The following is a 23,809-nucleotide window of genomic DNA, read 5'->3' as shown; positions in this document are numbered from 1 at the left end:
ACACACAATATAAACATGCAGATAGAAATAGAAAAGAACAGAAGAAAAGATGAGTAGAACAGTTTGAGGCAATATCTTGTTACTGTTTCTCAAGTTTGCTGTAGTCCTTGATTGAAGATATAGTCTTGCGGTTTGTTCGGGCCAGAATTAGTCTTAAACCTTGTTCACGTAGGAAATCTTTTTGTCCTTTAGTTTCACCATGTTTTCACAAGATTCAGTTCAGTGGGAAGAGATGAAACAGACAGGCAGGAGAGGCTGTAATTCTTGTTTCAGTTCCAGGGGAGGTGTTTACTCCATGAGCACACGGCTCTGTCCGAGTTCAGAACCATTTGGAAGTTCAAATTCAAAAAAACTCCCAGGTTGCCCCTGCAGGTTAGTCATGTGACTAGTTCCTTATATGGAACAGTCTCTTCACATCCTTGGTTGGAGGTTCAATTTCTCTCTCAGCCAGTTAGCCATGTGACTAAAACTGGTCTAACCACTTCTGTGTATTGGAGGAACAGGGATTGGCTCCCTTTGTTTCCACAGTGCCTGGTACTATGCAAATATCCTTCCAGTCCAAGATTGCCATTTTTAAAGTTTTAATGTTCATGTGGCGAAATAATGTGTGCCTCCGTCTAGGCAAAGAGCACAGCTGACTGGTGAGTAAGTCCTGGTGGGTATTTTTCAAAGTGGATTGATTTGTAAGTCATTGTTTTAGCAAGACTTAGTTGTTTTTTTAAAATTATAATCGTCTAAAGTTTTAAATTTAAAGGGTTTAGTGATGGCAGGAGAGCTTGAAGCCGTGGTTTGCTCCACATGCTGCATGTGGGAATCCGGGAACATTTCCAGTCCCCGGGACCAGCATGTGTGCAGGAAGTGTGTCCAGCTGCAACTCCTGGAAGCTCGGGTTTCAGAGCTGGAATGGCGGCTGGAAACACTGTGGAGCATCCGCGAGTCTGAGAGCATTGTGGATAGCACGTATAGAGAGGTGCTCACACCGCAGCTGAAGGGACTTGAGGAAGGAAGGGAATGGGTGACCACCAGGCAGTCCAAGAGAATCAGGCAGGTAGTTCAGGAGTACCCTGGGGTCCCGCTTGCAAATCGGTATTCCATTTTGGAGGCTGATGAGGCTGGTTCCTCCAGGGAGTGTGGACAGAGCCAAGCTTCTGGCACCGCAAGCAGCCTGTCTGCACAGGAAGGGGGAAAGAGAGGAAGAGCAATAGTAATAGGGGATTCTATAGTCGGGTACAGATAGGGGCTACTGTGGCCATCAACGTGACTCCAGGATGGTGTGTTGCCTCCCTAGTGCCAGGGTCCGGGATGTCACTGAACAGCTGCAGGGCATCCTGAAGGGGGAGGATGATAAGGCAGAGGTCATGGTACATGTTGGTACCAATGACATGGGTAGAAAGAAGGATGAGGTCTTGCATCAAGAATTCAGGGAGTTAGGCAGTAGACTTAAAAAGCAGGACCTCTCGGGTTGTAATCTCTGGATTACTCCCAGTGCCACGTGCTAGCGAGTATAGAAATAGGGGAATAGCACAGATGAATGCGTGGCGTAAGAGTTGGTGCAGGAGGGAGGGTTTTAGATTCCTGGACCACTGGGACCGTTTCTGGGGAAGGTGGGACCTGTACAAGCGGGATGGTCTACATCTGAACCAGAGGGGGACTAACATCCTTGCTGGCGGGTTTGTTAGTGCTGTTGGGAGGAGTTTAAACTAATGTGGCAGGGGGAGGGGATGCAGACTCCTAGCAGAATAGGGACACAGCTAAACACAGGAAAGCGAACAAGTCAGAGGGAATAAAGCAGAAGTAAGTTTCAAACGAGTAAGACCAGGATGGAAGGCCTCTACTTTAATGCCAGGAGTATTGCAGGTAAAATGGATGAGTTAAGGGTAATGATTGACACGTGGAATTGTGATATAGTAGCCATCACGGAGACATGGTTGAGGGAGGGGCAGGATTGGCAGCTCAATATCCTGGGATATAGAATCTTCAGGCAAGACAGAGGAGGGGGCATTGCAATATTAGTTAAGGAGTCAGTTACTGCAGTAAGGAGAGATGATTTCTTGGAGGGGGCATCAAATGAAGCTTTATGGGTAGAGTTTAGGAATAAAAAAGGGACAGCCACATTGCACACCCTCAGATAGTCAGCAGGAAATTGAGGGGCGAATATGTGCGCAATTTGCAGAGGTGTGTAAAAATAATAGGGTAATTATATTAGGTGATTTCAACTTTCCCAACATTAATTGGGATAGTCATCGTGTTAAGGGCTTAGATGGAGTGGAGTTCTTAAAATGTATACAGGAGAACTTTTTAGCTCAATATGTAGAGGATCCAACAAGGGAGGGTGCAGTGCTGGACCTAATTCTGGGGAATGAAGCCAGACAGGTGATTGATGTGTTGGTGGGGGAGCATTTTGGTGATAGCGACCACAACATGGTACAATTTAAGCTTGTTATGAAGAAAGAAATAGACAAGTTGCAAAAAAAGGTTTTGGATTGAGAGAGAGCGAATTTTAGTAAAATAAGGCAGGATCTGGCCAAGGTAGACTGGAAAGAGTTACTTGTCAGGAAATCTACAGAAGAGCAGTGGGGGACATTCAAAAAGGTAATGGGGAGGGTACAAACCCTACGTGTTCCCTCTAGGGTAATAGGTAGGAGCAACAAGCCCAGAGAACCATAGATGACAAGAAACATTCAGGGTATGATGAGAAGGAAAAGAGAGACTTTTAGCAAATACAAGGAGAGTAAATCAATGGAAGCATTAGTGGAGTACAGAAAGTGTAGGATGGAGCTTAAGAAAGCAATTAGGAGAGCAAAGAGGGGATATGAGAAAGCTCTGGCTGGTAAAATTAGGGAAAATCCCAAGATATTCTATAAGTATATCAATGGGAAGAGGATAACCAGGGAAAGAGTAGGACCCATTAGGGACCAAGGGGGAAATTTGTGGGTGGAGCCAGAGGACATTGGTAGGGTGTTGAACGAATACTTCACATCTGTATTCACCCAAGAGAATGAGGATGTAGATATGGAAATTAGAGAGAGAGACTGTGAGGTTCTTGAGCAAATTGTCATAGGGAGTGACAAGGTATTGGAGGATTTGGAAGGCTTAAAAGTGGACAAATCTCCAGGTCCGGATGATTTGTGTCCCAGGATGCTGTGGGAGGCGACGGTAGAGATTGCAGGGGCTCTGACCCTAATTTTTAATTCCTCTCTGGCCATCAGGGAGGTGCCAGAGGACTGGAGAACAGCTAATGTGGTCCCACTATTTAAGAAGGGTTGTAGAGATAAGCCAGGGAACTGCAGACCAGTGAGTCTGACGTTAGTGGTAGGGAAACTATTGGAGAAAATTATGAAGGAGAGAATCTATCACCACTTGGAGAGGCAAAATTTGATTAGAAATAGTCAGCATGGCTTTGTCAGAGGGAGGTCATGCCTAACAAATTTGATTGAATTTTATGAGCATGTGATCAGGTGTGTGGATGAGGGTAGTGCAGTTGATGTCGTTTACATGGATTTCAGCAAAGCCTTTGACAAGGTCCCACATGGGAGACTTATCAAGAAAGCAAATGCACGTGGGATACAAGATAACTTGATAAGGTGGATTCAAAATTGGCTTAGCTGTAGGAGACAGAGAGTGATGACAGACGGCTGTTTTAGTGACTGGAAGCCCGTGGTGTACCATAGGGATCTGTGCTGGGTCCCCTATTATTTGTCGTTTATATAAACGACATAGATGACTATGTGGGGGGGAAGGATCAGTAAGTTTGCCGATGACGCAAAGATTGGCCGAGTGGCTGACAGTGAGGTGGAGTGTCTTAGGTTACAGGAAGATATAGACGGTATGGTCAAATGGGCAGAAAAGTGGCAGATGGAATTTAACGCTGAAAAGTGTGAGGTGATATACTTTGGAAGGAGTAATGTGACACGGAAGTATTCAATGAATGGCTTGACACTGGGAAGTTCCGAGGAACAAAGGGACCTTGGCGTGTTTGTCCATAGATCTCTGAAGGCAGAAGGGCAGGTTAATAGGGTGGTGAAAAAGGCATATGGGACACTTGCCTTTATCAATCGAGGCATAGATTACAAAAGCAGGGAGGTCATGTTGGAGTTGTACAGAACTTTGGTAAGGCCACAGCTGGAGTACTGTGTGCAATTCACCACATTATAGGAAGGATGTGATTGCGTTGGAGGGGGTGCAGAGGCGATTCACCAGGATGTTGCCTGGGATGGAACATTTAAGCTATGAAGAGAGGTTGGATAGGCTTGGGTTGTTTTCACTGGAGCAGAGAAGACTGAGGGGTGACCTGATCGAGGTGTACAAGATTATGAGGGGCATGGACAGGGTGGATAGGGAGCAGCTGTTCCCTTTAGTTGAAGGGTCAGTTACTAGGAGTCACAAGTTTAAGGTGAGGGGCGGGAGGTTTAAGGGGGATTTGAGGAAGAACTTTTTTACCCAGAGGGTGGTGACGGTCTAGAATGCCCTGCCTGGGAGGGTGGTAGAGGCGGGTTGCCTCACATCCTTTAAAAAGTACCTGGATGAGCACTTGGCATGTCATAACATTCAAGGCTATGGGCCAAGTGCTGGCAAATGGGATTAGGTAGACAGGTCAGGTGTTTTAATGCATCAGTGCAGACTCGATGGGCCGAAGGGCCTCTTCACTGTATTATTCTGTGATTCAAATGGTGTTTGCCTGACGAGTTACTTTTTTGAAGTGTAGTCAATATTATGTAGCCAAATGTGGTATGGTTTTCAAACCAAATGATTTTTATGTTCCATGCCAGGCACAGTTCAAACTATAAAAATATATTTTCTCCTTGTCAAGATGTGTGCTGCATAATTCACAAACTCCAGATTGTTTCTTTGCATGTTTTTTTAATTTAAAATTACAATTTCAAAATAATTTGTGTGGCATAACAATTAAACATTTGTCAATTTATATTTAGTGTTTTGATTCTTAATGTTGCAGAGTGCACAGTCTCACCCCACGGTCATGCTTTTCTCTCTTATTGCTCTGGAGAAGTTTGCACAAACAAGTAAGTTTTTGCTTATATGTAAATAAAAACCTTTCATTGGTGTAGTGGTAAGATTAATTTCTTAAATGTAAACTCACTGTTAAATTGTTTGCTATGCTGTGTTGTACTAAACTCGCTACCATTCAATGATCGAAACAGAAGTTTAGTTTGAAATTGAAATGTTTCATGGTTGCTTCGTCAGAATCCTGATTAAAGTAACTGAGTTTAGTAAGATTGCCATCGTCCCAGATTATGTAGAATTCTCCTAGGCGTGGCTGATAGCAAACCAGGAAAACGTACTTCAAGTTCATGCCTGCGCACCTCTGTTGCCTCTACTTGCAATGTTTGGGGCCAACTCGACTGTTAAATCTAGTGGCATTCGAGAAATTAGTCTGGCTGTCCCAGCCCCTCCCTGCCTGCAGAGTGCATTCGAATTTCATCAGAGCTGGTCTTGCCCATGGTGTCTCGCTTGCCGCAAAGTTACAGTCAGCCAACTGTGTTCAGTCTGCAGTAAAGTCAAGTAGGCTTATTGGAAAATCAGTCTGCCATCATCAAGATAAACTTATGGTAATTAAAGAACTTCCACAGATTGTCATGAATTACTGTGGGAGTGTAGCATTCGTGTCTGAGTTAAGTCTAAACCTAACCTGTCAATTTTTTCATGGTGTAAATATTTGGTTCCACCCTTCGTTGAAGCACTGAGACTTACCATTTCCTACCCACGACTGGATGCTGATATGTAGATGAGACAGGATGACTTTGCATGAAATTTCACTCACCTCCTTCAGAAAGTACCAGGCCTCCACTCACCAGCTCAGTGCCCGACAATGCAGTTGATATTTGAGAAATTGTGTTGGAAATCATGGTTGCTAATTTGCCTCGCATCATTGTGTGATGGAATACATTAGAACACCAGTAACCTATACCATCATGCAGTGTCTCCAATTATTTCTCTCCTCCTCCTGATTTTCTCTCTCAACCCTTCTATCCAAAAAAAAAAATCAGACTCTGGTTCCAATATGATTCCAAAACATTTATGTCCAAATTGTACATCCATTTCATTAGAATTCTTGTACTGGACATTAATTATCTTGCCTTATCTCAGTACTCCTAGCATTCCTAAGATACTCAACTAAGCTAAATGCTATAACATTTGCAAACAGTGGTCAAATGCTATGTGATGCAACCTTCAGGAAAATGTCCATCCAGATTTGACAAGCTCTTTAGTTGTAAGTCATTGGTAAGAAAAGTAGCAATTGCTGGGAAGCAAATAAATATCAAAATGCTACAAAATGACAGTAGCAAGTGATAAACCTGGACGAATGTTTCAGTTGCGACCCTTCTTTCGGACCATTTTGATATCTACCTGGATTCAACAGAAAGTTGCCTAGTTTGTATTTGCCCTGAAGCCAAATCTTTTTTTTTTAATTCTCTGCATCTTATCAGTGGCCTACATTTACAACAGTTGCTTTTACAAAACAGGCAGTTCTGTTTTATGTATTACACCCTGCTGTTATTCCGTCAATACTTGTATCCTTCAGTGTAAACAATCCAATGCAACAATTCTCTTGAATGGTCCTTTGCTCTTGAAAAATACCATGGGATCTTAACCCATGGGGCTTACTATTTTGGAGACTGTTAAACATCTCATCCAAAAGATGGATTTCGACCAATGTAGCAATATAAAAATTACCAGTCCAAATGAGATGTTTATTAGAATTTACAGCACTGAAACAGGCCATTCCGCCCAACAGGTCTATGCTGGTGTTTGTTTTGCAAGAATCTCCTCGCTCTCTCACTCTGACGCTCTCATGTACTTAACTATCTTCCGCTAATATCTATGCTATTTGCCTCAACCACTTCATGTGGCAGCGAGATCCATACCTGCACTACTGAGTGAAGGTGTTTTGCCTGTGTCTACCCTATTGAACCCCGTCATAATTTTAACTTTATCCGGTCACCTCAGTCCTAGCCGCTTCAGTTTTTCTTGCCCTATGTACCTTCTCAGTTCTGATATCATCCATTTTTGTTCCAACCATTTCTCCACTGCTTCTATATCGTTCTTTAGTTATCGAGACCAGAACTGTGTACAGTACTCCAAGTATGATCTAACCAATGTTTATATAAGTTTAACATAACCTTTGAACCTTAAGCATTGGTAGCATTCCTTACATTTGGTGCTACTTCAAATCTTAATTGTTCAGTTGCATGCTGATACAAGTTAAATATTTAAACTATTATAATCAAGTAAAAGGTATCATTTTAAAACTTGGAGAACTGCAGTTCTGTCTACTTTGTATTTGTGCAATTCAGAGTTTATTTATGTAACTACAAGCATTATCAAATATAAAATGTTCATATGGATAAAGCATGCATCTTTACTTGAATGAAATAGCAGCAGGTACTTGTTGAAACAATGCAACTTTTAATTGCAGGTGAAAATAAATTAACAGTCTCTGAGTCGTGTATTAGTGATCAACTACTTATGCTGGAGTCTTGGGTAAATCACACTGATTACCTGAAACGACAGGTTGGATTCTGTGCACAGTGGAGCCTGGATAATTTGTGTAAGTTTGAGCTTTTTGCGTGATGCCACCAGGAACTAAAATGTTTGGCAATATTCAAATGGGACACTTGTAATTTTAGTGACAATAGAGCCTATGAAGATCATTGGTATTTTGGCAGCTTTAGGAAGTAAAACTGTGTGCTGCAAAGTCATCAATCTTTACTGGGGTATTGAGTGGTAACTATGAATCTAAAGACTTTATCCACCAATTTCAAGAAATTACGCTAACGATGACCATAATTGCATTTCATGAGATACTGGCTCCAATGCCATCTCCTCTCCCTATTCCCACTCCAACCTTTCCTTGTATGGAAAAAAAATTCTCGCTGCTATGAACTGAATTCTAGTAACATCATGGAAGAAAATGTGGTGGAAATTTAAACCAAAGTATTTAAGGAGCAGTTTGAAACCTCCTGCATCTTACAAGATAACGCACAATGATGGGCAAGAAAAGACCAACTGGTTCGTCCAGCACTGCCCACCCATAGTCCTGTAATCTCTTTGGAGAGATGAAAAACTCAGGCCAATTAGGGGGGAAATCTGGATAATTCTTCTGCCCACCCCACCTTAGGCAATCAAAAGTAATCCAGGAGAACCCTCGCCCCTTTTTTAAAAAAAAAGTACGACAGTACCTAACTTTTGTATAAGATGATCTTGCTTGAAGGAATTCAGTGATCAGCATTCATTCCATGAGGTGGCAGCCTATTCCACAGGTCCACTAATCTCTGACAAAGGATGTACTTAGTAACATCTTGAGTTCTGAAATGTTAGTTTGTATATCCTAATGATTTTGCTAAAGTTGTGGGATCCTACAGTTTAAAACACTATTCTGTGATCATTGATACTGATTGTGCTGAAGTAAAACCGTATACTTTAAACTGTAATGTTACAATGTTTTCTGCCAAAACCTGATGTTTAATTACAACTCCATAGCAAAACAGCCTCATTAAGCCAGGATAGTATTGCATCAAAACCACAACAGTCAAATGAATCAGAATAGTTGGTCAAACTCCATTTCTTCTCTTCCCTTCACCCACTGCCCACCCCCAACATCCATTGAAAAAAAAAAGAGTTTAATAATTTTAGGATTCTTTTTGATAGCTAATTGAGAGCATTAACCAGCTAAGGAAAGCTTTTTTTCCCCCTCCAGCTGAGTGGCTTATTTGATAATGTAAAAGATCCCACAAGACCAGAATGCTTGCATGTGTATTTTCTCCATCTTGTCCCATCTTCAAAAATGAGAGTGACAGGTGTATACAAAATCATAACCACAACTATTCATTTTCTGCTGTTCTGGAAATCCTGCCATAGCGACAGGTGTTTTCAAATCTTCAGTAACAGTGAAGTGGCAATTTTACGTAAAGTTGAACAGTGTGAACACCAGTGTAATCGAAAGTAATGTCTCTCCTGCCCTACATCTCTGCTCATACGCCCACCCCCTTAGAATGTTAAGTTTAGGACTTGCAATTTGCATTTTCATATTTAATGTATATTTCCTAAAGTTGCAGAAAAAGGTTTTTAAAAATTTGGAGGCTTCCATTGCCAAACTACTGCGATCTATGCTTTCAATGTGCTTGGCTTAAATTTTAATCAGGAAAAATATGTTGAATAAACCTATACTTGACTGGGCATAGGTTAACAGAGGTGGAATTTATCAAATAAAAAGCAAAATACTGCGGATGCAGAAAATCTGACGAAACCCCCCTCCCTGTCCCCCAGGAAAGACAGCATTTTTAAAATTCATTCATGGGATGTAGGTGTCATTGACAAGACCAACATTTATTCCCCTTGAGAAGGCGGTGGTGAGCTGCTGCAGTCTTTGTGGTGTACGTACGCCCTCAGTGCTGAGAAGGAATTCTAGGATTTTCCCCCAGCAATGATGAAGGGATATAGATGTATTTCCAAGTCAGGGTGATGTACAACTTGCAGATGATGGTGTTCCCATGCATGTGCTGCCCTTGTTCTTCGAGGCAGTAGCGATCGCAGGTTTGGAAGATGCTGTCAACGGGACCTTGACAAGTTGCTGCAGTACATCTTTTCGATGATACACACTGTAGTCACAGTGCACCAATGGTGGAGGGAGTGAATGTTGAAGGTGGATGGGGTGCCAATCAAGTGGAGTGCTTAGTCCTGGATAGTGTTGAGCTTGTGTGGTGTTGGAGCTGCACACATCCAGACAAGTGGAGAGTATTCTTTCGCAGTCCTGACTTGTGCCTTGTAGATGGTGGAAGGACTTTGGAGAGTTTGGAGGTGACTTACTTGCTGCTGAACTGCTCTTGTCGCTACAGTATTTATGTAGCTGGTACAGTTAAGTTCCTAGTCAATGTGGGGAAAGATGCAGTTGACTTTTCAAGTCTGACCTTTCATCAAAACTGTGTTTATATTGATTTAATAACCAGTCTTATTTAGATGGCTGGTTAAAATGGGGAGAACGTGGGTCATTGGCAATATTTCTGCTTACAGAAATGGACTTCAGGCTAGAGGTGTGCAAAGGAAACCCGACGTGAGCCCGAATTTCGGACACGGAAGTCCGACCTTGTTTATGTTTAGGGATACAGCACTGAAACAGGCCCTTCGGCCCACCGAGTCTGTGCCGACCATCAACCACCCATTTATACTAATCCTACACTAATTGATACTTAATAGCTACTAAGTATCATCACCTCATTCCATGACAATATGAAAGGCACAATTCAACATGGTGGCTCCTCATCAGAGCCCTTTCCTATCCTGAGTGGTGTGAAACAGGGCTGTGTTCTCGCACCCACACTTTTTGGGATTTTCTTCTCCCTGCTGCTTTCACATGCGTTCAAATCCTCTGAAGAAGGAATTTTCCTCCACACAAGATCAGGGGGCAGGTTGTTCAACCTTGCCCGTCTAAGAGCGAAGTCCAAAGTACGGAAAGTCCTCATCAGAGAACTCCTCTTTGCTGACGATGCTGCTTTAACATCTCACACTGAAGAGTGCCTGCAGAGTCTCATCGACAGGTTTGCGGCTGCCTGCAATGAATTTGGCCTAACCATCAGCCTCAAGAAAACGAACATCATGGAGCAGGACGTCAGAAATGCTCCATCCATCAATATTGGCGACCACGCTCTGGAAGTGGTTCAAGAGTTCACCTACCTAGGCTCAACTATCACCAGTAGCCTGTCTCTAGATGCAGAAATCAACAAGCACATGGGTAAGGCTTCCACTGCTATGTCCAGACTGGCCAAGAGAGTGTGGGAAAATGGCGCACTGACACGGAACACAAAAGTCCGAGTGTATCAGGCCTGTGTCCTCAGTACCTTGCTCTATGGCAGCGAGGCCTGGACAACGTATGCCAGCCAAGAGCGACGTCTCAATTCATTCCATCTTCGCTGCCTTCGGAGAATACTTGGCATCAGGTGGCAGGACTATATCTCCAACACAGAAGTCCTTGAAGCGGCCAACACCCCCAGCTTATACACACTACTGAGTCAGCGGCGCTTGAGATGGCTTGGCCATGTGAGCCGCATGGAAGATGGCAGGATCCCCAAAGACACATTGTACAGCGAGCTCGCCACTGGTATCAGACCCACCGGCCGTCCATGTCTCCGCTATAAAGACGTCTGCAAACGCGACATGAAATCGTGTGACATTGATCACAAGTCGTGGGAGTCAGTTGCCAGCATTCGCCAGAGCTGGCGGGCAGCCATAAAGACAGGGCTAAATTGTGGCGAGTCGAAGAGACTTAGTAGTTGGCAGGAAAAAAGACAGAGGCGCAAGGGGAGAGCCAACTGTGCAACAGCCCCGACAAACAAATTTCTCTGCAGCACCTGTGGAAGAGCCTGCCACTCCAGAATTGGCCTTTATAGCCACTCCAGGCGCTGCTTCACAAACCACTGACCACCTCCAGGCGCGTATCCATTGTCTCTCGAGATAAGGAGGCCCAAAAGAAAGAAGAGAACACTAATTCCATATTCCTACCACATCCCCACCTGTTCCTATATTTTCCCTACCACCTAACTATACTAGGGGCAATTTCTAATGGCCAATTTACCTATCAACCTGCAAGTCTTTGGCACGTGGGAGGAAACTGGAGCACCCGGAGGAAACCCACGCAGACACAGGGAGAACTTGCAAACGCCACACAGGCAGTACCCGGAATTGAACCCGGGTCGCTGGAGCTGTGAGGCTGCAGTTCTAACCACTGCGCCACTGTGCCGCATGTCGAGACCCATCGGGGTCGGGCCGGGTCGCAGGCCTTTACATCAGTACGTGGGTAAAGGCCTGCTACCTGACCCGACCCTGATGGGACCCGATGACGTGTCGGGTTCGGGTCGGGCTTGCGGGTCCAGCATTCGAACTTGGGTCGGGTTTCCTTTGCACGCCTCTACTTCAGGAACCAATCAGTGATTAGTTTGAATTATTGTGAAAAATATCAGTATTAATGATGCACTTGTGAAGGAAATATGCTTGAAACAATTTAAATTTTTCTATGTAAGGGGAATTTGCCAACTATACGTATACACCAAGGATATAAAATGGTTCAGGTTATAATTTGGGATCCTGAGACTCCAGTTCTCAGCTGTAATCCTAGTTTGGACCTGAATACAACCACACCGGATGACACTTTTGTAAAATAACGCTTATTTAGTCTCAAATTTATTAATTAAAACTCATTTACATGATCAGCATGATTAAGTCTTTTGAAGATGAGTACTCAGATGCCTATTTCACTTGGAGTCCTCTTGTCAATGGCATTAGGGAGCTCCCCGGATTAGGATACAAGTTCCCTTGAGTGATTCAGCTGCTCAACAGTGTTCAGGGATTTGGTGTATGCACAAGTTAAGTGTCCTACTACAGTCCAAAAAGTGTTTTTTTTGTTATTAGTCACACTTCCTTTGATTTTGGTCAGTTTTGCAAACACCTGCAGGCTTGTCATCTTGTTCCAAACATTGTGCATAGAGAACAGGCATTTGTTCTTCCAATTCCTTTTTTCTCATTTACTTTTGTTCTTGCAGTTGTTATAGCTGGAGTTAGCTTGAGGTAATATGAAGGAAATGTCACACAGTTACTTTAAATGATGTAAATTTCAATTGTACATCACCTACAGTTGATTCTGGACCAAAACAGTCAAAATAGCTCCAGTTTAGAATCTACTTCAACTCTTTGCATCCTTGCTACTAATCTGAAGAAAGCATAATGCTTGTGGATGTTATTCCTTTTAATATAATCTAACTTTTTTTTAATGCAGTTTTGAAACCGAAAAGGCAGTTCACTTATGAGAAAGTAAATCTCAGTCACGTTAACGCTATGTTGAACAGCAACGACGTTAGTGAATACCTCAAAATTTCACCAGATGGACTAGAGGTGAGTGTTTGTTTAATTTCCTTGGCCTGCTACAGTAAAATTCATTTTATTTCCTTGGAACTCTTTTGTGTCAACACATCCTTGGGGTATCTGAGATCACATGAAATCTGCATTTTGAATGGCAATTTGAGCAAAATCCAATGTTTATTGCTAATAATAAAAGTGGAATTAATTTTTGTCTCTTCTATTCCATTCATTTTTAAAAAATCCATAGACAGACTTTTTATGTATTCTGAGTGATGTGCCACACCATATACATTGCACTTTTCCTACTTGATTTCACCAGATTATACAAACTGCCCACCACACACTCGGGTCATTTAGAAAGGTAGCAACTACCTTGCTGTCAGACTATATTGAAACCAAAATTATCAAACTTATTTTACACAATTAATCACACCAAGACAAAAGAATAGAAGAGATGAACAGTACAAATACTTAACATTGAACCCATTCATGAGTTTAAGAAAACACATACTGAAACGGTCTGATCGGCAGTATCTTGACAGGCTGGTAAACTTCAGACATTTTACTTGCACCTTGCAATTTACAAGATGAACATTAATCTGGTGCTCCAATTTTACTAATTTTATGAACAGATTAAATTGTTAAATGCAAATTTGAATAGTGAGGTTTACAAAACTTTAATGGTTTATAAATTGGAAAGTACATAATATATCAAGAGAATAAAATAACGCCCAAGTTATCAAGAATTCTATGCAATAACTTTTTTTTAAAAAAGGATAATTATTGAACTGCACATCAGTGACAGGCAGCTGTACATCAGGCTGATAACAAAAAAAATGCACTCACCAGAAAGAAAAAGGAACCCCAACATTTTTTTTTTTAAATACTGTGCTAATTAGATGTCATGGGGTCATTCAAGAAGGGGAGGGGAGTCCTTTTTTAAAAAAAAAAAAGCAACTCCACGTACCTTCCATTAAGTTCTCCATTTGGAGTAAGAGCTAAACGATTACGTGAAGGCCCCAAGGGTAGAGTTTCCACTTCAGGCACAATCATCAATCTGGATGCAAATTGCGCTCATTTTCCAGTGTTAAGTTATGGTTCATGTTTCTGCTCACTCATTTGCATAACTACAAATGTAAATGTTCCATGAGCCAATGCAATCCAGCAGAATTTTAGAATGTGGTTTTATTTTTTGCCCTTGCATTAAAAAAATTTATTTATTATTTTATTTATTTAGAGATACAGCGCTGAAACAGGCCCTTCGGCCCACCGAGTCTGTGCCGACCAAGAACCACCCATTTATACTAACCCTACAGTAATCCCATATTCCCTACCACCTACCTACCTAGAGGCAATTTACAATGGCCAATTTACCTATCACCTGCAAGTCTTTGGCTGTGGGAGGAAACCGGAGCACCCGGCGAAAACCCACGCGGTCACAGGGAGAACTTGCAAACTCCGCACAGGCAGTACCCAGAATTGAACCCGGGTCCCTGGAGCTGTGAGGCTGCGGTGCTAACCACTGCACCACCCCATTATATGTAAGAATGGTATAAAAACAGAAAATGCTGGAAACACTCAGCAGGTTTGGCAGCATCTCTGGAAAAAGAGTTGACATTTCTGTTTCTCTCTCCACAGATGCTGCCTGACCTGAGTGTTTCCAACATTTTCTGTTTTTATTTCAGATTTCCAGAATCCACAGCATTTTGCTCTTGTTTAAGAGTGGTGATCTGGTGTAATTTCATTAACACAGCTGAAAATGGGTTTATCTCAAACATTTTTGAGCAGAGCTCGCAGTCCGCAACCTGTGAGTAACCCCATTTTAAATAACTGAAAATGATTTTTTTTTAAACTAAATTAGACTGCACACTAGTCAGTTTCTTAGTAAATTAAATATTTTTTTAATAGCTTTTAAAAGGTGCTTGTTAATGCCCTTATGCCAAAAGTTTTAACCTCCTTGAAGGGCTACAAACGGGTGCAATTTGCAGAAACTTGTCATGCTGATTAATTTGATCTTGGTGTGGCCAATTCTGAGGCGGGGCCAGCTTCCGCAATGTTCTTTTTAAACCTGTGCAAAAGATCACAGCAACTCTTTGCGCTGAATGTAACTTGTGCTTGAAATTCCTCTTGGGCTGGTTTGGCCAACTTCAGACAAGTTGCACTAGTGGAACATAGGAGCAGGAGTAGGCTGTTGAGTCCATCGAGCCAGCTCCGCCATTCAGTACGATCAAGGCTGATCCTGCACTTCAGTGCCTTTTTCCCCACACTATCCCCATCTCCCTTTTGTCATTGGTATTTAGAAATCTGTCAATCTTTTTAAACATACTCAATAACTGAGCTTCCACTGCCCTCTGGGATAGAGAATTCCAAAGATTCACAACCCTCTGAGTAAAGAAATATTTCCTCATCTCGCCCCTTGGTGGCTTCCCCCTTATTTTGAAATTGTTTCCCCTGGTTCTAGACTCCCCAACCAGGAAAAACATCTTAGCTGTATCTACCCTGTTTATCCCTTTTTAAAGTATTTTGTAGGTTTCAATGAGATCGCCTCTCATTCTCAAGAATGCAAGCCCAGTTTCCCCAACCTTTCTTCCTAGGACAGTCCCACTGTCCCGGGAACAAGTCTGTTGACAATCCATCAGCCTGAAGAACTAAAGCAAAATTTCAAAAGAGGAGGTCAAACCCAATTCAAGTTTTGGTTTGATTCACAAGAACACGAGAAATAGGAGCAGAAGTAGACCATATGGCCCATCGAGCCTGCTCTGCCATTCAATACAATCATGACTTCAATTCCATTTTTCTGCCTACTCCCCATAACCCTGGATGTCCTGCGAGACCAAAAATCTGTCTATCCCGGCCTTAAATGTATTCAATGATAGAGCATCCATAACTCTCTGGGGTAGAGAATTCCAAAGATTCACAACCCTTTGAGTGAAGTAATTTCTCCTCATCTCAGTCCTGAATGATTGACCCCTTATCCTGAGACTGTCCCCATGTTCCAGATTCCCTGACCAGTGGGAACAATCTCTCAGCTTCTACCCTATCAAAATCTTGTATGTCTCAATTAGATCACCTCTCATTCTTCTAAACTCCAGAGAATATAGGCCTAATTTACTCAGCCTCTCATCGTAGGACAACCCCTTCATCCCAGGGACCAATTTAGTAAATCTTTGCTGCATTGCCTCCAGTGCAAGTAAATCCTTTCTTAAATGTGGAGACCAAAACTGCACACAGTATTCTAGGTGCGGTCTCACCAAAGCCCTGAACAATTTTTAGTAAAATTTCTTTATTCCTGTACTCCAATCCCCTTGCAATAAAGGCCAACATGCCATTTGCCTTACTAATAGCCTACTGCACCTGTATGTTAACTTTGTGCGTTACTTGTACAAGTACGCCCAAGTCTCTCTCAACATCAGCACTTAACCAGTTTCACACCTTTTATTAAAAAAAAATCTTTTCTATTTTTACGACCAAAGTGATTTCAGCCAGAGATATTGGCAATTTTCAAGAATCCTTTATATAGAGAGAGCATCAAGTGCCTGAGGGCTGAGATTCAATACACAGGAGATTACTGAGGTGACAGAAGAACCTAAAAAAGCTTTAAGACCTACATGCCTCTGCGTTTAAGAATGAATTCTGTTTAAGGATATTAGCAGGCCCTTACACAGACCTGTTTTTTGTAGCACTGGTAGATAGTGATGAATTGCAGACCGATCTTCATATTTTTTTTTTGGTCTGGATAGAATTGTTCTAATGAAGGTGAAATTCTTTAATTCATCTCTAGTTATTTATCTCTAGTACTTAGTAAGATAAGTGCACAGATTTGCTGCAGGATTTTATTCACAAAGGTGGGAGAGTATATGCATGGCAAACATTTTAATTTGCTAAGTATACATTTGTGCATGTCAATTATTCTAATTGTTTAATTCAGGAATGTCCAAACTATGGCCAGTCAGCTATATCAAGTCTGAACCCTGGCATTTTGCCCATGGAGCTGTTCTGCTTTTTAAAAAAATTATTGTCTTGCTGCCTGCTTAGTTCTGTTTGAACTTTGTCAGCTTGGTGGTTTGGAAAGGCCTGTTGAGCTTTATCCACCTGTGCAGAAGTGTTAAGTACACCTCAAATCTGTTTATGTCCAAAGTTAGAGATGCATACAAATTAATGGCAGCATTGATTTAAATTTTACATGTAGCTCACAATGTTCCATGATGTGCACCTGATGGTCACACAGACAGACATATAAAGCTTAGATACTCGTCCAATTTAATTTGCCTGTGTTTTTTTAATGTCTTAACAGTGTAGTAGTTGTGTCATGTAGGTTGATATCTAGCTGTACAAAGGAAGAGTCTGGTTTGATTCTCCAGTCTGTTAACTGTTCTCAGCAGACCATTAAGAAGGATGTTTTGGTTAGCATTGACTACCCTGTGCCAGGGAGGGAAACTTGCCTAGGATTCCTGCTGCCAATTACTGACTGTTCGCTCTTGCATTGAAAACTGTCAATATGAAGACTGGGTCAGATTTGGCTGTGATTCTTCCGTTGTTGAATAACCTACAAACTCTCCTAAATTACAACAGCCGCTACATTTCAAAAGTACTTCATTGACTGTAAAGCGCTTTGAGATGTCCGGTGATGGTGAAAAGTGCTATATAAATGCAAGTTTTTCTTATGAATTGTACCTTGGTGTGAATTTGCACCTTTAGGAGCGAAACAAAAAAGGGTGAAACTTAAAACATAGAATTTTTTTTCAAAGATTTCTCCATTTCCATCTCCCTTTCTCGTTTGGTTTTGTCTTTAATTTCATTATTTCATAGTCTATTTTTTAAAAAAAAAGCAATTAACAAAACTGAAGGCATGGAATTGGAGATTAGATCAAGTGAAGTTGCTGGTTGTCCCTTTTGTAAAAGATGGAAGTAGCCATTTCCAATTGGCATAGTTATACCACACTTGTAGTTTTTCTTTCACTGCAGACCTAATATATAAAAAAAATTGTCTGTTGGCATGCTGTTCCAATTGATGACCCCTCCACATAGTGTACTCTATGGCGGTCTTTGGGACCCTGCTCATAGTTTGTCTATGCAGATGAGAAATTGACACAAGTTCGAGCCTGTGCAACCCAGCAGTCCTGCCTTAAAATTGTCCAACGTAAAAATGTAAACTGAGTGTAGTTGTGAACATTTCAAATCAATCCAAATTTGCCAAAATTCCAAGGTCTGTACTTGTGTTGCAGAGCAATGCAACTTTATTGTTGCTGTTTCTCTAGCATAACTAACAGCTGTTTGTCATCAAAGTATTTGTGTACTTTGTTACTGCACCTGTGACCCCAAAGTCAAGGGACCAGGTTGTTGTCTCCACTATATCTTGGAATGGACTGGGGCAAAAATGTGTTTTGCGGATTGAGTTTGCAGGTTAGTATTCACATCAGGTCCTGTATTTAATGATGAAGGGAATTGATGTAGACTTGGTATGGGTATGAGTGTTTGTGTTTAATCTAGTTCAGTGAATTTTCAGTATGAACAGTCACATCTGGAAATTGGACCAGTTTACATGGTTTTAATATTAAAGCAGCTACTAAAAGGATCTATTTGAATAATGAAATAGTTTGCTGAACTTGTACGGCAGATTTTCATCACTGAAAAAGAATGAAAGGAACAATTTTCCTTGCAAAATAAACTAATATTCCTACTTAAATTATGACTTTTGAGTGACCTTTTGGTTGTATTTTAGAAAGATAGGAACAGGAGCTATCCTGTTCTGTAATTTAATTACATCATGGCTGATCTGTACCTCAATACTCTTTACCCGTCTTTGTCCCATATTCCTTTATACCCTGGCCTTACAAAAATCTTTTGATCTTGGCCTTAAATTTCAGGTTGACCCAATATCTGCAACCTTTTGGGGTTCCAGATATCCCCTTCCTAATGTCAGCTACCTCTAATTTTATGAATATTTCCCCTTGTTTGGATTCTCCTACCAGAGGAAATAGCTTCCCTCCAAATACCCCCTCTCTCTTTCATTTTAAATACCCTGATTAGATCACTCCTCAACTTAACTGAAGTCAAGAGAAAACAAGTCAAATTTGTGTAAACTGTTCTTCCAATTTGACCCTTTAAGTTCTGGTATGACAGTGAATCTGCATTGTATCCTTTCCAAGGCTAGAATAATCTTTCCTGAGGTTCAGTGTCCAAAACTAAACACAGTACTCCAGAAGGGGTCTAACTATTGCACAACTAAAGCATCACTTCCTCGTTTTTCAATTCCAGTCCTTGTATTGAGATTTATTGCACCAAATCCTAGGCTTTAAAGCTTGTCAGAGTTATTGCATAAATTGACTGTTCAATGTGTTTGTTCTCGATGCAGGCTCGATGTGATGCATCCTCGTTTGAGAGCGTCCGGTGTACGTTCTGTGTAGATTCTGGAGTATGGTACTATGAAGTAACTGTAATTACTTCTGGTGTAATGCAGATTGGTTGGGCAACCAAGGATAGTAAATTTCTTAATCATGTAAGTCATTAAAATACTCTGAACCAAAGACGACTGTTCACAATTCTTAAATGTTGATACAAAATTACTAAATTCCATCGATGAAATGTAATGAGTCAATTCATAAAATGTGGAATAACTGAGGTACTTCTGTTTTAAGTGTTGATGATTTGATTGCAGGGGAAGTGACAGGTTTGCAGATTGTTTGTTTAATTGCAGCAAGGAAGGACATAACACAGTTGAATCCAATCCTGACCTGTCTGCCCATACATGCACTTCCTAAAAGTTTAGCTGGGTAATGATTAGGAGTGATGAGCCTCATTAGAGCTTTTGCTACTCAAGGGCATTTGAGTACCCTTACATTATCCCAGTTGAGATCAGCAAATTCCATATAACCTGTGAAGCTAACCTAGAGTTTTCTTGGTTTGGAAACTCACTGAGGCATTGGAACCCCTTTTTTTTTTTTGCAAGCGAATGCAGTCAAAATAGCAATCTGTAGTCCTTTACATAGTCAACACTATTACATTGAATAAATTTACCTAACTTAAAATCTGCTGAATTTCCTAGCATCTAATATATAGTAACATTAAACATTTCTTGCAAATGTATCGATAAATGATTGATTGCAATATTCTAAAATATCCCTTGGGTTACTCTGAAACAATGAATTATTTTGAAAGTGGACTTCAGTTTTTTCTCTGTGTTCTTCTTTAAAGGAGGGTTATGGTATTGGAGATGATGAATACTCATGTGCATATGATGGCTGCCGGCAGCTGATTTGGTACAATGCCAGAAGTGAACCACACATGCACCCTTGCTGGAAAGAAGGTACGGTGTTAAATGCTGCTCAGTCTAGTGTACTAATTTTATTTTCTAGCTTTCAACTTCAGATTACTACAAACAGTGGGATTTGTTAATTTGCTGATAAAATTGAAATACTTAATAATTCTCCTTGCACTTCCTGAAGGTTGTAAGTAACTGACCTGTGCAGACAAGAAAGCTTTGAAGCTTGATTGCTGATTTTTGCTGAGTCATACTGATCAATGGACTTTGCACTTCCCAGTCCAGGGACACAGTTAGCCAGGTTTCTGCTGCTGACTGCTATCTAATGCCTTAATTCTTGTGCTCACTGGCCTTTATTAACTCCCAGTCTGGCACATTTCCAATTTTAAAATTCACATCTTTGTGTTCAGGGCTTTGCCCTCCTTAAAACTCTCTAACCTCCTCCACCCCTACAACTCTCAGATCACTGCACTACTCCAATTCTGACCTCTTGTGCATCCCCAGTTTTAATCGCTCTACCATCAGTGACTGTGCTTCCAGCTGCCTAGTCCCTAACCTCTGGAATTCCCTCCTTAAACCTCTCTGGCTCTCTACCTCTCTCCTATTCCCGTAAGACATTCCATAAAACCTACTTTTGACCCACTTGTCTTACAGATAGTGGAATTTGATGTATCCTATTTGCTAATGTTAAAATTGGAATATAATTAAAAATTTCTCCATACACTACTTGAAGGCTCAGTAAGTAGCTGACGTGTGCAAACCAGATCTAGTTCAGTAAAACTACAGGGAAGGTAACCTGCCACCTAGAGTACATTCTGTGCCTTTGCTTTCCTCAGTATTGTTGAACATGAAGGTGCACTGATTCATCAGCTGTGGGAGGGCAGTGGGTAGCAACCAGCCTGGCCTGTATGTGACTCGAGACCTACAACAATGTGGTTGACTCCTAAACTGCCTTTAAATTAACATCTGGGGACCAGTGCCAAAATTGAGTACTGTTCCACAGATTAGTCAAGCAACAGCGTAACAGTCATACAGAATCAGCCAATATCCCAGACTCCTCAATCACCACCTCTGGGTAGGTCCAGACCCACCAAAAGTGGTGGCACTCTAAGGAATGGTATTGGGAATCCTCAGTCTTGACTCCGGACCCCATGATGCCCCATGGCATCAGGTCAAACCCAAGTAAAGAAATCTCCTACTGATTGCCACCCACTGCCCTCCCACAGCTGATGAATCAGTGCACCTTCATGTTCAACAATACTGAGGAAAGCAAAGGCACAGAATGTACTCTAGGTGGGTGACTTCAATGTCCATCACAGGGTGGCGTGGTAGCATCACTATTGACTGAACTGGCTGAGCCCTGAAGGACATATCTGTCAGACTGGACCTTTTGGCAAGTGGTGAGAGCCACCATAAGGAGAAAAACCTACCTGACCTCATCCTCACCAATATGTCTGTCCAAGACTTTATTGTTACGAGTGACCTCCTTTTGTGAAGATTAAGTCCCTCTTTATACTGAGGACACTTCCATTGTGTTTTACAACACCACCACTGTGCTAAATAGCAAAGACTCAGAGCAGATCTAGCAGCTCAGGACTGGGCATCTATAAGGCGCTGTGGGCCATCAGGAACAGCAGACTTGTATTCCACCACAATCTGTAACTTCATGACCCAGCATAGCCCTCACTCTATCATTATCATCAAGCCAGGTGACCAACCCTGGTTCAGTAAGTGTAGAAGAGTATGCCAGGAACAGCGCCAGGCATCCCTCAAAATTAAATGCCAACCTGATAAAGCTGCAACACAGGACTACGCACCTGCTAAACAGTGGAAGGAACATGTTATAGAGCGAAACAATCCCACAACCAATGGATCAGATCAAAGCTCGGCAGTCCTGCCACACCCAGTTGTGAATGGTGGCAAACAAATTAAACAGCTAACGGGAGGAGGAGGATCCATGAAGAGCACCGTCCTCCATGATTGCAGAGCCTAGCATGTAACTGCAAAAGACAAAGCTGAAGTATTTGCAACCATCTTCAGCCACAAAGTGCCAAGTGGATGATCCATCTCTACCTTCTCCTGAGGTCTGCACATCACAGGTGCCAATTTTCAGCCAAATCAAATCACTCCATGCATGACCAAGAAAAAGCTGAGCGTACTGGACACAGCACGAGCTGTGGGCCGTGAAAATATTCCGGCTGCAGTGCTGATCACTCATGTTCCAGAAGTAGCTGTACCTCTCGTTAAGCTTTTCCAATACAGCTAACCACTGGCATCTCTCTAACAAAGTGAAAAATTACCCAGGTATGCCTTGTCCACAAAAAGCAGAACAAAGCCAATCTAGCAAATTACAAATCCAGCAGCAAAGTGTTAGAGTTTGTCTACTGTTGACAATCAAGTGGCACTTGCTTGCCAATAACCTGCTCAGTGATGCTGTTTGGCTTCTGTCAGGACTGCCCAGCTCCAGACGTCAGTACAGCCTTGGCCCAAATATGGACAAGAGCTGAATTCCAGGGCTGAGGTGCGAGTAACTGTGCTTGACATCAGGGCAACATTTGAATTAGTATGGCATAAGTAAAATTGAGGTCTTCTCTGGCTGGAGTTATAGCCAGCACAAAGGATGATTGTGGTTGGATGCCAATCATCTCAGCCCCAGGACATCTTCAAGACAGTGTTCCAGGCCCAACCATCTTCAGTTGTTTTATCAATCACCTTTCTGTATCATAAGGTCAGAAGTGGGGATATTTGCTGATTGCACAGTGTTCAATTTCATACACAACTTCAGATGATGAAGCAAACTGTGCCCATATGCAGGACCTGGACAACAGTCAGGCTTGGTCTGATAAGTGGCAAGTAGCATTCCAACAAGACTATTTCCAACAAGGTGGTTCTAACCACCTCTCCTTGACATACCATGGCATTACCATCAGCCATTGACCAGAAACTTAACTGGACCAGCTATATATGCACTGATTACAGAAGCAGACCAGAGGCTGGGTATTCTGTAGTGAGTGACTCCCAAATGGCGGAATAATGGCCTTAAAGGAACCAACGCAATTAAATACTGATCCATCTTGACTAAATGTTGCAACCATGTCCCATTTTGTCCATAAACAATATCTGAGATAGGTTTGCTTCGTAAATAAAATGCAGTTCATGACTGGATTTGGCTTTACTGAAAATTAAGTCACCAGTGATCCAGATATAACTTGAGCCTGAAGTATGAATGATAATATCTCTCATCTCACTCCTGTTTTATTGTGAAAGAATTCCATTGTAAATTCTAAATGACCAGTATTTTATGGTTTGTGCAGATTTTTATCGGGAACATTTTTGCTCTGTTTCTACTGCAGGGGACACAATAGGATTTCTTTTAGACTTAAATAAGAAGGCGATGATTTTCTATCTTAATGGAAACCAGCTACCCCCAGAGAAGCAGGTCTTTTCATCAGCCACGTAAGTAGATTTTTGGAAAGAACTGTTTCAAGTTGATCCTAATAAAATCAGTTGCTCTCATTTTTAAATTCTAACTAAAATATTCTAGAAATAGCTGATCAAAATATCTTGGTAAATGTCAGTTGATTTGATGCAGAATGTTTCCAGATAGCAAAAGAACACTATTTTTTTTGTACAAGTTACTGCACTCAAAATAGTCATTTACGGCACAGAAAGAGGCCAGGA

At 41.7% G+C, this 23,809-nt stretch overlaps 1 protein-coding gene across 2 annotated transcripts in view; it reads left to right on the top strand.

Annotated features, from left to right (window-relative positions):
- rspry1 (ring finger and SPRY domain containing 1) overlaps positions 1-23,809 on the top strand; it is a 78,136-nt gene that overhangs the window by 31,735 nt on the left and 22,592 nt on the right. Inside the window, exons 6-11 of one of the 2 annotated variants that reach the window (XM_068049578.1) lie at positions 4,955-5,021; positions 7,436-7,567; positions 12,785-12,900; positions 19,223-19,366; positions 20,062-20,173; positions 23,482-23,584. In XM_068049578.1, the coding sequence (XP_067905679.1) occupies positions 4,955-5,021; positions 7,436-7,567; positions 12,785-12,900; positions 19,223-19,366; positions 20,062-20,173; positions 23,482-23,584 (674 nt within the window). The remainder of the gene's footprint in view (positions 1-4,954; positions 5,022-7,435; positions 7,568-12,784; positions 12,901-19,222; positions 19,367-20,061; positions 20,174-23,481; positions 23,585-23,809) is intronic. The other variant, XM_068049579.1, reaches the window with a different exon arrangement.

This window comes from Heterodontus francisci, chromosome 17 (genome assembly GCF_036365525.1).
Source record: "Heterodontus francisci isolate sHetFra1 chromosome 17, sHetFra1.hap1, whole genome shotgun sequence".
Lineage (NCBI taxonomy): Eukaryota > Metazoa > Chordata > Chondrichthyes > Heterodontiformes > Heterodontidae > Heterodontus > Heterodontus francisci.
Note: the sequence above shows the minus strand (reverse complement) of the source record. Positions and strands in the feature narration are given on the sequence as shown.